The sequence below is a fragment of the Podarcis pityusensis genome, assembly GCF_964106645.2.
Source record: "Podarcis pityusensis genome assembly, chromosome: 5".
Lineage (NCBI taxonomy): Eukaryota > Metazoa > Chordata > Lepidosauria > Squamata > Lacertidae > Podarcis > Podarcis pityusensis.
Genome location: NC_138032.1, coordinates 92,774,305 through 92,791,051, shown reverse-complemented (window position 1 = coordinate 92,791,051; position 16,747 = coordinate 92,774,305). Strand labels below are relative to the sequence as shown.

The 16,747-nt window shown below is 45.6% G+C and overlaps 1 protein-coding gene across 3 annotated transcripts in view; it reads right to left on the bottom strand.

Moving 5' to 3' along the window:
* The window catches only part of TIGAR (TP53 induced glycolysis regulatory phosphatase), a 23,783-nt gene extending 7,036 nt beyond the window's left edge, over window positions 1-16,747 (bottom strand). Inside the window, exons 1-7 of one of the 3 annotated variants that reach the window (XM_081005729.1) lie at window positions 16,615-16,747; window positions 15,658-15,695; window positions 13,041-13,162; window positions 10,820-10,897; window positions 9,278-9,388; window positions 8,351-8,554; window positions 4,770-7,820 (exon numbers count right to left, since the gene is read on the bottom strand). In XM_081005729.1, coding sequence (XP_080861855.1) covers window positions 7,713-7,820; window positions 8,351-8,554; window positions 9,278-9,388; window positions 10,820-10,897; window positions 13,041-13,162; window positions 15,658-15,695; window positions 16,615-16,661 — 708 coding nt within the window. In that variant the 5' untranslated portion in view covers window positions 16,662-16,747 and the 3' untranslated portion in view covers window positions 4,770-7,712. Of the gene's footprint in view, window positions 1-4,769; window positions 8,555-9,277; window positions 9,389-10,819; window positions 10,898-13,040; window positions 13,163-15,657; window positions 15,696-16,614 lie in introns of those variants that run through there. The other 2 variants (XM_081005730.1, XM_081005728.1) reach the window with 2 other exon arrangements.

Here is a 16,747-nt window from a genome sequence, read left to right as displayed (position 1 = left end):
GATATTATACTGTCAATTAACCAAGCCGCGGGACTGGCTCCCTGCCTAGCACTATTAAGATGGTATACAGAAGAGGTTTCAATGTATGCTTTCCCTGTTATGAACTATTATTTCCCACACTATTAAAACTACAGGACTCTTACATCACTGGAAAATGTAAAATGGCTTTCTCCATAGTTGGATATCCCTAATCCCAAACAACAAGGGAATTGTTGAAAAAAGAGCCCCTGGATGTTCCCTAGCTAATAGGGAAAATGTGGTTTAATGCATTTTATGTTGTTCTATTTATTTATTTATTTATTTGAATTCTTTACCGCATCTAAGAGTATTTATTAATATTTATAATGATTATGTATACCCACCATTTCCAATTTGTAATGAAAATACAAATAAACCTTCTGAGAAATAAATCATGCCTTGTTTGTTTTTGTTCCTCCTGTGGTTTCAAAATGGCCCTTTCGAAGCCTATCCAACATAATGATTCCTAAGCTGTGAGCCAGGACATCCAAATGGACCACGAGAATTAAGTAACTGAAAGCTCCTGGGGTCAAGGTCACACCACACGTTTAAAGCATTGAAAGTACATCATGGGTACGTAAAGTGGTATCTTAGTGGTGCACTGGCTCCCGGTGGAGTACAGGATCAGGTTTAAAGTGCTGGTTTTAACCTTTAAAGCCCTATATGGCCTAGGACTCTCGTACCTACGGGACAGCCTCTCCTGGTATGTCCCACGGAGGACCTTACGGTCTTCAAATAAAAACATCTTGGAGATCCCAGGCCACAGGGAGGTTAGGCTGGCCTCAACCAGAGCCAGGGCTTTTTCGGTTGTGGCCCCGATCTGGTGGAACGCTCTGTCACAAGAGACATGGGCCCTGCGGGACTTGACATCTTTCCGCAGGGCCTGCAAGACAGAGCTGTTCCACCAGGCCTTTGGCCAAGGCACGGCCTGACCCCCTTTGGTAATCCTCTCAGAACTCTAGCCCAATGGCTGCCATCAATTTGATTTTGAATTGATTTTAGAATGAATTGATTTTTGAATGCATTTCAATTAACTGATTTTGATTTTATGTAAACTGCGTTACTTTTATTGTTGTTAGCCGCTCTGAGCCTGGCTTCAGCTGGGAAGGGTGGGATATATATTATTATTATTATAATAATAATTATTATTATTACTATTAAATATATAATATGAACACGGCTTTAATAATAATAATAATAATAATAATAATAATAATAATAATAATAATTTTTATTTATACCCCGCCCTCCCCAGCCAAGGCCGGGCTCAGAGCGGCTTACAGGCAATAATAAAAACAAGTTGAATGATTACAACTTAAAAACAAAATTAAAATACAACATTAAAATATTGAAACATTAAAATAATAAAATGTAGCCTCATCGCAGGAGGAGAAGGAAAGGAGGGGGAGGGAATCAAATTGGCTCCAAGCCAAAGGCCAGGCGGAACAACTCTGTCTTACAGGCCCTGCAGAAAGAAATCAGATCCTGCAGGGCCCTGGTCTCATGAGGCAGAGAGTTCCACCAGGCCGGGGCCAGTGTTGAAAAGGCCCTGCCTCTGGTTGAAGCCAATCTAACTTCCTTAGGGCCCAGGACCCTTGCTATTTATGGACCGTAGGGCATACCGGGAGAGACAGTCCCATAGGTACGAGGGTCCTAGGCTGTGAAGGGCTTTAAAGGTCAAAAGCAGCACCTTAAATCTGACCCTGTACTCCACTGGGAGCCAGTGCAGCTGGAAAAGCACTGGGTGAATATGCTCCCATGGCAGAGACCCCGTTAGGAGCCTCGCTGCAGCATTCTGCACCCGCTGGAGTTTCTGGGACAGCTTCTTAGCTTTGTAAGCCTAGCAAAAAAGGAAAATACCCTTTACATCTTTGCATCATGTACCGCACTGGCCTTGATACCTTCCAACCAGCTGTTAATGGTGACGGGCAATTCTGTTCTTTCTACGCTTGGAGTCACAGGAGCAATGAATCACCCCTGAAGAAGCCAAATTTCTGAGACACAGAGATCTGGGTTTGACCCTTGCATGTGCCTGCATGTTATAGTACTGATCCTGCCTGAGTCCTGCCTAACCTTTATAAAGTAGAGGTGGGGAGACAAAGCATAGCAGGGATGGACAGCAACCCTTCCACCCAGTCTGTTACTTTAACACACCCTAACTGTATTCCAGACATTTTTCTCTTGTGAGGGGTTACTTCCAAGTTTCAGAGTCAAACTGTAGATCAGCTACAACCTTCTATATGGCAAAAAGTGCAGGCAAAGCCCAACTCCCTACCATGTCTGAAATTTCTCTCAGGTTAATAATAATAATAATAAATAATAAATTTTATTTATATCCCGCCCTCCCCAGCCGAAGCCAGGCTCAGGGCAGCTAACAACAATAAAATAACACAACATTCTAAAATCATTTCCTTATAAAATTAATTCAAATCAAATTGATGGCAACCATTGGGCTAGAGTTCTGTGAAGATTGCCAAAGGAGGGAGTCAGGCTGTGCCCTGACCAAAGGCCTGGTGGAACAGCTCTGTCTTGCAGGCCCTGCAGAAAGATGTCAAGTCCTGCAGGGCCCTAGTTTCTTGTGACAGAGCGTTCCACCAGATCGGGGCCACAGCCGAAAAAGCCCTGGCTCTGGTTGAGGCCAGCCTAACCTCTCTGTGGCCTGGGACCTCCAAGATGTTTTTGTTTGAAGACCGTAAGTTCCTCTGTGGAACATACCAGGAGAGGCGGTTCCGTAGGTACGAGGGTCCTAGGCCATATAGGGCTTTAAAGGTTAAAACCTGCACCTTAAACCTGATCCTGTACTCCACCGGGAGCCAGTGCAGCTGGTATAGCACCGGGTGAATGTGATCTCGCAGCGAAGACCTCGTAAGGAGTCTCGCCGCGGCATTTTGCACCCGCTGGAGTTTCTGGGTCAGTCTCAAGGGCAGCCCCACGTAGAGCGAGTTACAATAATCCAGTCTGGAGGTGACCGTCGCGTGGATCACAGTGGCTAGGTCAGGGCGAGAGAGATAAGGGGCCAACTGCTTAGCTTGGCGGAGATGAAAAAATGCTGCCTTTGTTATAGCTGTAATCTGCGCCTCCATAGAGAGGGAGGTATCGAAGATTACACCCAAACTCTTAACAGACGGTGCTGGCACTAATTGCAGCCCCGCAAGAGATGGGAGGTTAGTACTAGAGATGAGAAGGCCTGGGGAAAAAACCCAGAAAAATTGGGAAAACCCAAGCTTTTCCCCAGTTTTTCCCAAAGCCTTTTTTTTCTGGAAAAAAAAAGTTTGATATAGTTGGAATATTTTACACACTTTTTTTCAAATTTTCCGGGGGAAAATGGCTTTGGGGGGAAAACGGGGACGGGACGGGTCCCCCCCCCCCCAGTTTTCCCCCAGGCCTTCCCATCTCTAGTTAGTATTGATCCTACAACAGCAGCCTATAACTAGTCCTAATGATTTTCCATCCTATATACATAAAAAATGTAATGCTGTCATCAGGCAGCCCCCATTGGAGGATTTGTGGCACTGCATCACAATCCCGGATTTGCACGAAGTCAGGGTGACATAAGGGAGTAAAAGAGAATGCAACTTGTGAGCATGGCATGGGAATGAGAAGGGAGAGACAGTGATGTGGGGGGGATAGCGGTTTTAAATAACAGCAGAGGTTTGAATAAGTGGGAACCGAGAAAACTGGGAGGGAAAAAGTGATAATCTTAAACAGTGGCAGAGGTCTGAGTAGAGTGAGCAAAGGGTGATGGCAGTTTAAAGCAAGGTTTGAGGACCCTGAGAAGGGAGCTGGGTTCTGTTGTATTAACTTTCTGTGTTGTGCCCATCTCAGCTATTTCTCCTTTTTAAAACTGGTTGATCTCTCTACTCCACTTTACTCAAACGTCTGTTGTTGGGTGAACAGTGAAAAATGAGAAACACTGAAGGGGGGGGGAGCTGACCAATGAGGAATTTATCAGCAAATGGCAGAAAACCATGGCTAAAAAAGCCACCTCTATTGGTCTGTCACCCCCCCCCCAACTGTATTACCTGGGTTATGAAGGCGCCCAAAAGATGTTAAAGCAAAGATTATGGAATAATACACACAGTGACTTGCGATCTCAATCACACGCAGTCTGTAGTCCGCTGGCAGTAGGGGTACAATATGGGCATGTCTTTAAGTTAACATCTTACATTAAAAACCTGACAGTACCAAACTATCGAAGGCTTTTCACCAAAGCCAGACTAAACGTCTTTCCTTCTGCAGTGTTGGATGGCAGGTTGAGAGGAGTTCCCTACCAGGACAGACTTTGCTCGTGTGCTCAAGACATCGATTCCATAAAACATATTTTGTTGCACTGTGCAAAATACGAGCAAGCCAGGGCTGAACTGACATTGCTGGTACCTTTCCCGGGAAAAGCAGAGGCTCACTATGTCAGGTTCCTATTGGAAGACCGGACAAATGCTAGAACAATAGCAGTGGCAAAGTTTTTATCAGTGGTTGCAAGAACCAGTGATCCCTATATTCTGAACAAAATGCTTGTTTAACCTGGAGGTAGGCTGTATGAATTGTGTATTGCTTTGTAACAATTTGTTGGGTCTCTGGACCGTAATAAAGATTGTTGTTGTTGTTGTTTAAACTTCTCCCTCCTCCATGGCTCAGCGGCATCATGTGAGAGAGATAAAGGATGCACAGCCCTCAAATATTCCATAATACCTTCCCACAATCATGGATTTCACTCTTGGTACCGTGTGTCGCCTACAACAGGAAGTTCCAGATTCAATGTAGAACAGATACTTTATTAACAAGCAAACATCCACACATGTACAATATTCATCAGTTGAACTTAACATTCTCTGATGGAGCTGACAGCCTTAAGAGTCTATTCAACTTAAAGATACAGTAACACACATCAGCTTGGAGTGCATGCGCCAAGGGGACTGCAGAACAGAGGAGAGGGGGAGGCACAGAACTGGAGGTGGTCTGTGTGCAAGGGAGAGCAAGGAGGAGGGAGGGGAAAGGGAGTGCAGGTGCCAATGGTGTGTGAAAAGGGGGCTGCACACTAGAAGAGTGGATGTGTGTAAAAGAGTTGAGAAATGCAAGGGAAAAGGCAGTGCAAAGGGGGTTACAAAAAAGGGGGGAGTGGGGCTGAAGGGAGGGGTGCAGGCTTCGTATTTGGGTGGAAGGTGAAAAAGGCGCTTAGCTACAACGTGTGGGCATTGTTTGTGGGCAGGGGGGCTGCACAAAAGGAGCAGGGAAGGTGCAAAGTAGGATCGTAGAAGAGAAGAATTGGCTTCAGAAGGCGAATGGTTGGGTGAATAATGAGCTTCCTAGTTGCATGGGGTGGGAAGGGTAATCTCTAGGGAGTTGATATGGGGGGGTGGCAGGGGGGGGGTTGACGAGCAATGTGTGTGTGCATGTAAAATTCCTTAGACTTGATTACTGTTTCTGTGGGTCTCACCCATGCAAATGGAGATACTGAAATTATGGTATTTCCACGTGAGCGGGAGGACTGAAATTTGGTACACATGTAGTCCAAAAGCGGAACACTTTTCGGACCTCTCCCTAAAAGCGGACTTGCTGTGTAAACCAGGATGTGCAGCCCTCACGGCAAACTGAAATTTAACACACACATCTCCTGAAACACACTGGTTATATCAAAAAAGACTGAAAGAGGACATTTCTACATCTCCCTTAAAATGAGAAGCGTGATTTTTATCTCCCAGTATAGGGCAAAATGCATGCTCCTTTACTAGGAAGGGGATATCTGAGACATGCCAATTTTAAGTCAGATAAATCTAATTCAGATTTTCATTTGCTCTTCGAGGTGGGGGGCGTGCCATGCAGTTGGAACGATGCCCTCTCAATGAGGCATTACTGACTGCTGTCAATTAATGGGACAGCACTATTTTGATTTAATTAACAAAAATCTTTGGGTTGAACATGTTGTGTTAAATGCTTCCCATGTCAACTGAGCACTTAACAGGCGAATCATTTAGACAACACTGATATGTTTTGGTATCGTATAATGCGCTGTGGTTAGTTGCAACCCTAATTCATAACTTCTTCCATCTTTTTTCAAAAAGGCATTCGTTGCTACAGCTAGAAAAGCAGTGGTAGCCAGCAGAAGTTGGCAAACCCATAAAGGATGGAGAAACCTGCTTAGGGAAAGGAGATGGCAACTCTTATTTCAAACCTTATTTCGCTTAATAAATGAGCTGTTTGTATCTGGGCCACTGGAAGAGCAATGAAGTGCTTCACTAAACTTCTCCCGCCACCCCCACCCCCCACTGATAGGAGGTAGTCATGTAAATACCTTTACTATCATCTGAGAAAGCAGAAATAGAGAAAAGGAGCCTAAAGGATATAACATTATGTGTCAGGTGCTCTACACTAAGATGCAACATTGGGGGAAATTTGCTGGGTCCACTGGTGTGAACTATCCAGGACAACTGCTTGCAGAGGAAAGAGGATGTGGGTGCTCTCCACTGTGTGTAGGCCCTGGTGGCTGGTGTTGATTGGGGCTGGTGGGGTAGACAGGAAGTGGCATAGGGGGCACAGTGGCAGAGCACACTTGAGCTTCTCTGTGCTGTGCTGAGAGATGTCCTTTTCACCCAGCCCAGCCACCAAAAGGTCTCATGGCTCCCTGCCCCTGCTTTAACCCAAAGCAAGCAACAAACCTGCTTTCTGCTCACCTACTCCTTCCACTGTTTACCACCTTGGATCTGAGTTAGCATTGCCTAAACTTCTCCCAGCTTCTCTGTCTCAGAACAGAACTTCGGAGGCAGAAGTGACTGGTTGGAAGCACCCAGAATGAACCATGACTGGTCCTGGGACACTAAATTGGGGGGGTGGATTGAAGCGCTTGCAGTGGATTGGGTGTGGCACTGGTCTGTTTTCAAAAAGTGCACTAATGCTCTTTTTGCTCTTGGGCTGGCAACTGATGCTAGAGGTCTCCAGTTAATCCTTGGTATATAATACACCCACCTAATCTCTGCAGCCTGCAACTTCATCTAATGTTAGTTGTGACAGGCAACATGTCAAGATCACATTACATAACCATCAGATTCCAAAAACACATGAGGACACTACGCATTGTCACCAACTCTGTTCCTGGATCTGCTCCTGGAAGAAAGCAATTTGGGGTGGGGGAGCGGCTCTTTATCAAAGGCAAGGCAACCAGAACGTCTCTGACACTGGGCAGGAGTTGCTGTTCTTCTGCCAACACTGGGCAGGAGTTGTTGTTCTTCCAGACAAGAGGAACTTGTGCTGGAGCTTTCTTATCCCTCTTCCCTCCCCTTACTTTTTCCTCGCGTATCATGTCTTTTTAGATTCTGAGCCTGAAGACAGGGACTGTCTCAATACTGATTTTTGCCATTCTGAGAGCCTTTTAGACAAAAGGCCAGGGCGTGAACATCTTAAAGTGAGTTAGTACAAAATAAAATGAAATCCAATCATTCACTTATTAATTTATACAGATTAAATGATCACACAGCAGAGGAAAAATGCATGCTCAAGGGCATCAGAATGGCTCTCTGTAGAACTGGGCTACACACCTGAGTACTACAGTGAACAAGTTGCTGTGAACCACACGTATCCAGATTTAGCCATTTTAAGTCTTCATGCAGCAGAAATAAGCGCAGGGCGGTGGGAGGAAATACGAGGCCCCCGCTCCATGTTTGCTCATGCTCCTTCATGCATATCGAAACAAGCAGCCAGGTTTAGAATGGGGTCAAAATGGCTCCAGAGGGTGAAATCTTGCTTTGCAGAAGAGCAACCACTGATAAATAATCCTCCGGTAAATACATGGGGTAACCGTATAGAGTTCTCTGTGCACAAATAGAACGTTTTCAGTTAATACTGCAGCACTTGCTAAAACGTTAAGGTAATTTCAGCCGTGTATATGAGTAAACAAGTGCTGCTTTCCATTTATGCAATACTGGGCTGTATGGCATGCTACCAATAAGCAGTTGCTACAAACTTTCCAAACTGAATCAGCTCCATTTTTTTCCTCCTGAGTAAGAAGACCTTTGCCTTCCAACAGGCTAGTCCACTAAAATACTTTCAAAGAAAATATGCTTTTACAGACTGCATACATAAACTTTGTGATTTTAATGTTTCAGAGCTCCATGTTCCTGGCCATCATCTTCTCACCTAAATGATCATCTCTATTAAGAAAGACGCAGTGGATTTTAGGTTTACTGTCCTCTCTCATCTCTAGTGTTATATTGAACCGACTAATTCCAGTATTGGGACTCACAGAAGACAGCTCAGTCTTTGACAAAGCGCTTGGCAAAGTGCACGCCAGGTCTGAAATGAAATAGCCCACCCAGCTTCTCATGAATGCCCCGTGACTCACAACCAGTATGTTGGCATCCAGTATTTCAGCACCTCGGTCGGAATTAAATTCCAGTCTGCTATGGTGGTTGGTCAATGAGCTGGCAGAACTTCCACCTGCCATTTCTGTGCTACTTCCTTCTGTCTCAGCTTTATTTTCAGGACGTGCTTCTTGGGCAACAAGACAGCAAAGGTGTTCAAAAAAATCCTTGCCACGTGCTTTTACCTAAAGCAAGGGGGAAGGACAGAGTAAAGTGATTGCAAATTATTTCAAAAACGCTTTACCCTATTAAGGGGCACTGTTTGCTTCTTTCGTGCCAGGCCCTGTATCACCTGTCCCTCCTTCCTTCTTTTTAAAAGTTAACTTAAAAAACAAACAAACGTTTCTTTCAGGGTGGCTGGTTGCACTGCAACACACTGCCAGCCACACGCAATCTTAAGTTGCTTTCTAGTTGTGGCACATGTTGTATTGCTCTGTGGTTACTTCCTGCAGCCAATCAGAAGCTGCGCTTTGGTTTCCGAACGTTTATGGAAGTCAAACGGACTTCCGAAACGAATTCTGTTCAACTTCCAAGGTACGACTGTATCGACTTGCATACAAAAGAGTGAAAAACATGCACACAAACCATAAAAGGGACTTTGTGGGGTGACTTTCTGTATATGATAGAGCTCATCTTCCTAAGCATTTTGGTATATGTTATATTTATGCCACATTCTTTGAGGCTAAGTACATTTCTAAACCAGACCAGCTTCTCTGAATGGCAACTAGAGACCCTTCAGAGATGCTACCACTCTGCGGCATTAGGCAAATTCCACTAAATAATAGTTCTGGTGAGATAAAGGCTAGACTTGCAGTATGAAGATATAGGCTACTGATACTGTATAGAAAAGTTTTTGCATGACAGCCAGGTATACTGGACAACAAATCACTACGAAAAGTACTGCTTACTTCTTCAAGTGTTTCTCCTCCAGGAGGTGTAAAAGACGGACACTGCTCCCCTGCAGCTTTTGCCATTGTCCTGAGATCACTCAGAGGCCTCCCTTCTGCCGCTCCATATTTCTGTAAAAAATAGTAATAGGGCTGTATTAGGTGATGGTGATGGAAATCAAGTGTTGAGGATGCTAGAAGGCATCCCATGGGGAGAGAGCAGAGCCCTGCCAAGGTGATTTACAATAAAAGTCTTCTGGCTAGGAAAACTCTTCTGCCAAGCATCCAATATGCCTGAAAATCTAGTAAATGCCAGTTTCTACCAGGTTCTTCCCATGCCCATAAAGATATAAAAGGTAAAGGTAAAGGGATCCCTGACCATTAGGTCCAGTCGTGACCGACTCTGGGGTTGCGGCGCTCATCTCATATTATTGGCCGAGGGAGCTGGCATACAGCTTCCAGTCATGTGGCCAGCATGACTAAGCCGCTTCTGGCAAACCAGAGCAGCGCACGGAAACGCCATTTACCTTCCCGCCAGAGCGGTACCTATTTATCTACTTGCACTTTGATGTGCTTTCGAACTGCTAGGTTGGCAGGAGCAGGGACCGAGCAACGGGAGCTCACCCCGTCGCGGGGATTTGAACCGCCAACCTTCTGATTGGCAAGCCTAGGCTCTGTGGTTTAACCCACAGTGCCATCCGCATCCCTATCATAAAGATATGCAAGGCTTCCTTAAATACACACACACACACACCAGGTTCTGTCCTGCAGAGACCAGCACTTAGGGAATCACTACACAAAGGCGCATGCTGAGGAAACGGTTCTATCCCCTGCTGTCATCTTCTGCATGCCCCGCTAACTCCCCTTAAAAACAGAGAAGTGGTAAGCAATGTAGGAACTGCCAACAGAGCTGCCCAGCAGGGGAAATATGAATCAGGCCTATGTTGCATAACAGAGAAGACAAAAGCAGACTTAATTCATATCGCTTGGCGACTCAGCTTCCTTCTCTTCTGCTTTTAAGGGGGCTTTTGCTCTTGAATGCTTCTTATTCTTTCCATCCTTCCTTTGCTTTTCTCAGGGCATGAAGGTCCTTAGTTTGATTTTAGTGGTCTCCATGCTGTGGAGTGTTGGCAGGCTACCTAATTACTGACTGCATACGGGTTCCTTCATTTTGACATTATTACTTCTGGCACTTAATTGAGATAAATTTGGTGGATGTGGATTGCCTAATTGTGGGGAGGGGGGAGGTCCTGCCTTAGGTTGTTTTTTTGGGTGGGCCTTTAGGGCAAACAGAAGTAAACACAAATAATAAATAGAAATAAAATACATTTCATGGCATAATTTTTGAGTTTATCATAGTTTTTTTAGTTGCAAAAACAATTCAAAGGCTATTAAAACTACCTCCAAATTATCTTCGCCCAAGAATTGGTACACTGCCATACATATTCTCATCCTATCTAAAGCCACTTTGCACACATGAATTCTGACATGGACAGACGTACATTACAGAATCACAAATGCTGAAAGAAATGTAACAGTAGAAATAATAATTTCTGTTCTTACCCGCTCTCTGAGTCTTGCATCATATTTTACAGCAACATCTTTGGAGAACTTACTCTTCTTTAGAATTGCGTCTGTTGTCTGAAACATTAAGCAGGCAAGTCATGCTTAAAAAACACACAAATACTATGAAAGATAAAGGGCTTAAAACTTGAAGTTCAAACCAGGCAAGACAGATATCACAGAATCATAGAGTTGGAAGGGACCGCAAGAGTCATCTAATCCAACCTCCTGAAATGCAGGAATCTTTTGCCTAAAGTGGAGCTCAAACCCCATGACCTTGAGATTAAGAGTCTCTGATGCCCAACTGAGAGATATGATCCTTTCTGTTTGCCACTGGTGGCTGCAATGCTTTCAGCAGATCTTGGACGGACTGCGCAAGCAGTGGAAGCATCACAACCAGATACTTAAAAACAGTGGTGGTGGCACTGTAGAAATTGCAAGTAACAAGCAGGCAAAAATGTCAGAGTTCCCATACAGCCCTGAACACTGAAGTAAGCTACAGCAGAAGTTTCTGCATAAACATGTTGGGGTGGGGGAGTAGGGAGACTGGGTTCATAAGCACCTGAAACTACCTCTGGCAGAATTTCGGGATGTACGCCAACCTCCCCTTACTGATCAGGTGGCGGTGGTTACGGAATGGCAGGCTCATCTAGAATAAGAATCATTCATTATTTGATGACTTGAGAGAGAATAGGGTTGCTGCTGGCGTACTGGCCATGATGCAACCCAACAGCCACCCTGACCAAGCTAGTGACGACTGTCTCTGATATGGTGTTGGACGGAGGCTCCCTCTTCTGTGGTGCTGGGGAACTTCAACATTCATGCTGAGACCTCCTCTAGTGTGCCAGCATGGGACTTCAGTGCCCTCCCTCCAAGAGAACCAGGGATGTCTCAATACATCAGAGTCACAGCACATATGATTGAACCTGGGTTTTTTTTGCCATGGAGTGGGCTAGTGGGAATCAATATATGATTAGGGAGGTTGTTGGCAAGCCCATTGTCATAGACTGTTAATTCTCTAGGGAGACGGAGACTGTCAGCGGCAGCGCCCCCTTAGACTGCCCAGAAACATGTGGCATGGCTGGGGCTCCTTGTTGGAATACTCTAGAAGAAACTTGTAAATGGTCTTGAACAAGTTGCTAGGCAATTGGAAATTTCCTCAGCAACAGGTGTCCTTAGCAGGGCATGCGATTAACTAAGTCTGGGTCAGTGCGAATGAGTCAGCATTAGGTCTCTGGCCGGATGGCTAGAAAAAGAAAAAGATTATGCTGCTTTATTTGTTTTCTTTCTTAATGACCAGAGTAAAGTTTCTGTAAATAATAAAGACTCTGAGAAACAGAACCAAATGGTGTTTATTCCTGTAATGGGAATTTCACTAAGAGATAGCTGGAATACTGCTGATGCTATAAAGAAGTAAAAGATGCAGGACAGCTTTTCTGTAAAAGGAACTCGGCTGAAGAAAGAAATGAAAACCGAAGAGTAGATGCTTATGCACCAACACTCCTGCAGAGTCTTTTCTTGCTTTGCAGAGCCAACTATAAAACTGCTCTCATGTGCCCTCATCAATGTTGTGGAGACCATGGGAAACCAATAGGACTGACCACTGGGATCACTGTGAATCTGATCAGACACAGGTGAGAACATAATATTGTGCCTACCATCACCACTGCATCTTTTTTGAGTGGCAAGTCAGTGAGTAGCATCTGGACTGAAGGAGAAGATAAGGGTACCTGGACGCCTGCTGTGATAAACTTGAGAGGCACTTGGACAATAAAATCTCTCATATTCACACAGAATTACCGTATATATTCGAGTGTAAGCCGACATCTTCAGCACATTTTTTATGCTGAAAAAGCCCCCCTCGGCTTATACTCGAGTGAGGCCGGCGGTGGAGGGATGTGTGGCCCGAAAGGAGCCCTTTCTCGCCGCTGGTCCTGCCACCGCCGCCCACCTCTTGCAACCGCGCCTCCTATGCCTGCTCTTGCGGGCTCCTCCTCCTCCGCTTTTGCCGCTGTCGGCGGCGGAGGGACAAGCAGCCCAAAAGCAGCCCAGCTTATACTCAAGTCAATAAGTTTTCCCAGTTTTTTGTGCTAAATTCGGCTTATATTTGGGTCGGCTTATACTCAAGTATATACGGTAGATGCCTCCCAAAAAAAATTTAAACTGAAATTACAGAACGTCTGATCTTGCATAATCCCAAATGCATCCTGTACAAGCTTACCTGCTTTGCCCGAAGCAGATCACTTGTGAAGACATGAGTAAATTTTATATTACTGAGATACAGGCCAGCTGCATTGGCTTGTCTGAAGCCAGTCTCTGAGAGGGGCTCATCTATACCTTGGCCTATAGGAGTCAAAATAAAAATAGGCCAAATTATTAAGGAAAGCAAGTTTTACCAATCATCAACTTATATACAGACAATTTGTGCGTGTATCAGGTCCCTCCACTGAAATTACTGAGAATCCTTTAATATGCAAAAACCCCACCCATGAAATCTTTGGCTTGACCCCTTAGTTTGTAGACAGAGAAAAATCAAAACTGTACTAGATTCATTCCATAGCCCTTGTCTTTTCCCAATCCCAATCCACATGTTCCAAACTCAGAGGAAATCTTGTCGGAGCAGAGACCTAGCTTTTGCTTTTGTTATATTCCTCTCAAAAGTACCATATACATGAATGGCATGGTAGAATTCATGCATGCTTCTGAAAATTCCATAAATGTCTGCCTCTTCCCCCTCTCCTGCGGAATTTCTGAATTCCACAGAGGAAAAATTTCTTATTAATTTTTGCCTACTCTGCTAATTTGAAAGCGTTCACTTCCTTAAAAATACCACATTTTTTGCCCTATAGGGTGCACCGGCCCATAGGGCGCACTTATTTTTGGGGGGGGAGAATAAAGGAAAAAAATTTATTTCCCCCCCGAGCCCCAAAGAGCAAAGAAGCCATGATAGCGAGCGGGATGGATCCCGCTAGCTGTCCTGGCTTCGTTTTTAGCCTCGGGGCTGGGGGTCCGGGAGCGAAGGCAAGGTTGCGCAACCTCGCCATCGCTCCCGGAGCTTGCGGGCGGGGGAAGCCTGAGCTTCCCCCGACCCCAGAACGGGTCTTGGAGCGATGGTGAGGTTGCGCTCAACCTCGCCATCGCTTCCGGAGCTTGCCGGGCTGGGGCGGGGGAAGCCCGAGCTTCCCCCAACCCCAGAACAGGCTGCTATCCACAAGCCTAGGGAGCCCGGCGGGAAGTCGCGCCGGGCTCCCAAGGCTTGCGGAGAGCTGCCCGAAGCCCGGGGTGCGCCCCGCTGCGCTCCCCGGGTTTTGGGCTGCAGGCTGCTATCCGTGAGCCTTGGAAGCCTGGCGGGAACTCCCGCCGGGCTCCCAAGGCTTGCGGATAGCTTCCTGAAGCCTGGAGAGCGAGAGGGGTTGGTGCACACCGGCTCCTCTAGCTCTCCAGGCTTCAGCGAAAGCCTGCATTCGCCCCAGAGGACGCACAGACATTTCCCCTTCATTTTTGGAGGGGGAAAAGTGCGTCCTATAGGGCGAAAAATACGGTAGCTCTGCACAGAATGAACACATCTGTCTCACACTTTTATTGCCCAGGTAGAACTGCAATTCTCCCAGGAAGGCACGTTATTAATTTCTGGTTTCTTGCACAGCAGGGAGACATTCAACCAAACATACAGAAGAAAACTCCCTCAGAACTGCACAGCCAATCAGAGCATGTGCTATCTCAGCAAACACCATGCCACTTAGGTTTTAAGCAACACTTCTACCCCTTCAGTTGACTTTAACATTAACAGAATTAACCCTTTAGCTGCCCACAGAATAACGCTGCAACTCCAACATTTACTACAAATGAAAGATCTTCATTGGCTCCCAGTATGTTTCTGAGCACAATTCAAAGTGTTGGTGCTGACCTGTAAAGCCCTAAACGGCCTTGGTCCTGTATACCTGAAGGAGAGTCTCCACCCCCATCGTTCAGCCCGGACACTGAGGTCCAGCGCCAAGGGCCTTCTGGCGGTTCCCTCGCTGTGAGAAGTGAGGTTACAGGGAACCAGGCAGAGGGCCTTCTTGGTAGTGGCGCCTGCCCTGTGGAACGCCCTCCCATCAGATGTCAAGGCAATAAACAACTACTGTATTTTACTTTTAAAAGACAACTGAAGGCGGCCCTGTTTAGAGAAGTTTTTAATGTCTGATGCTGTGTTGTTTTTAATATTCAGTTGGAAGCTGCCCAGAGTGGCTGGGGAAACCCAGCCAGATGGGTGGGGTATAAATAATAAATTATTATTATTATTATTCATCTTGCAAATCTTCACCTGATGTTTGAAAAAATGCAGGGCGACACACAGAGAAATGATATCTGAGACCACTCGGTGATGGACTTAGTCTGTTCTCAGGATACTGAACGGAAAAATGTTTCTGCCCTGCTTTTTCAAAAAACCATGCCCAATCTAATTAGGGCTCTGTGTGCACCGAAGCAAGCTTCTATGGGCGTTTATCAGCTGTTTAAGAAAGTGTATGTACCAAAGGGTGCCTCTATGTTTCTCCAAGCTGAAAAGGCTTAGGAGTCAGAATTGTCTGGATCCAGCCAACCACCCGACCTGGCAAGGTACTGCATGCTGCTTGAGTTCTTTAATAGCTTTTCAGCCCAAGGAGCTGCTGGGCAGAGGCTTGAGGTATTATTTTAATACACTCAACATAAATAATCATTTGACTACAAGACAAAGCCAAAGATATTTGCCAAAATATTTCAGCATTTAATGAGAGCGCAGAACTGAAGCTAAAGGCAATTGTGACTTGTTATGAAGCATGACTTATTACTCTTGCTGCAACAGAGGAGACACACACCTTGCAGAATCTTCTCTTTGTTGTATCTTGTTTCCCCACTGAAAGAGACAAAATATTTTCAAAAAAAGAATTCTTATTTATGGAGACAACTTACATAACACAGAGGAGGGTAGAGAGAAAGGGAAGGGGTAGAGCCATGTTGGAAGTGGCCTCACAATAAAATTCAGGTGTTTATTTTCCTTACTGGTCAAATTGAAAAAAATATGGTTCAGCAGATTGTGGGTGAAGCGGACTGTGCAAACCATCTATTGCCAACCCCAGACACCAGTCAACACACAAACACACGTACATGCATGCACTTTTTTAAAAAAAAATAAAACAAGTGAATTTATAATGCATGAACGTTCATATAATAGCAGACAACCCACCTGAAGCAAGGGAATAAGGGCAAGGCTGATAACCAAGTCAATACTTAATTTGCTGCATGCACATTTCAACAGGGAACCTGGGAGGAAGCCAGGATCATTCCTCGGCTGAGGAACATACTGCAAGCTATTTTTAGATTTATTCTGCCTCTCTTTAACAGATCTCAAAGCAGCATATGAATTATTTCCCTGGGGAGGTCACTTTGGTGCAGCTAGCACAATCCATTGTCTCTGAAGACAGATGGATGCCAACAAATGTATTTATTGATATTATCGACAAGTTGAATGAATACAACTTAAAAACAAGATTAAAATATTAATTTATGGACCTCATGGGTATCTAAAGCCATTTGCACATGCAGAATGAGAGCCTACACAACACAAAACGCTGTTGCTGTATGTAGGGTTTATTGGTTCTTTGTCTTATATTTTGGAAAGGTACATCCAGTTCCCCCCCCCCGTAATTAGCATGTTTAGCATATATGCAAATCCGGCCCTCCCTCAGGTTCCCGAGACGCCCCCTCCCTCCCTCCCCCCGCCCCCCGCCCGAGCCAAGGACAAGAGGCGGCCGCGTGAGGGGCGCCGTACTCACTGCCGGACGACGGTTAAGCCGAACGCGGCCGGCCTCATCCTGGCCATTCGCCCGCCCGGCAGGCGAGCTCCGGACCCGCCCCTCCCCCAACCCAACTGCCGGCCGGCTTCCTCCGCCGCCGCCGCCGCCGCGC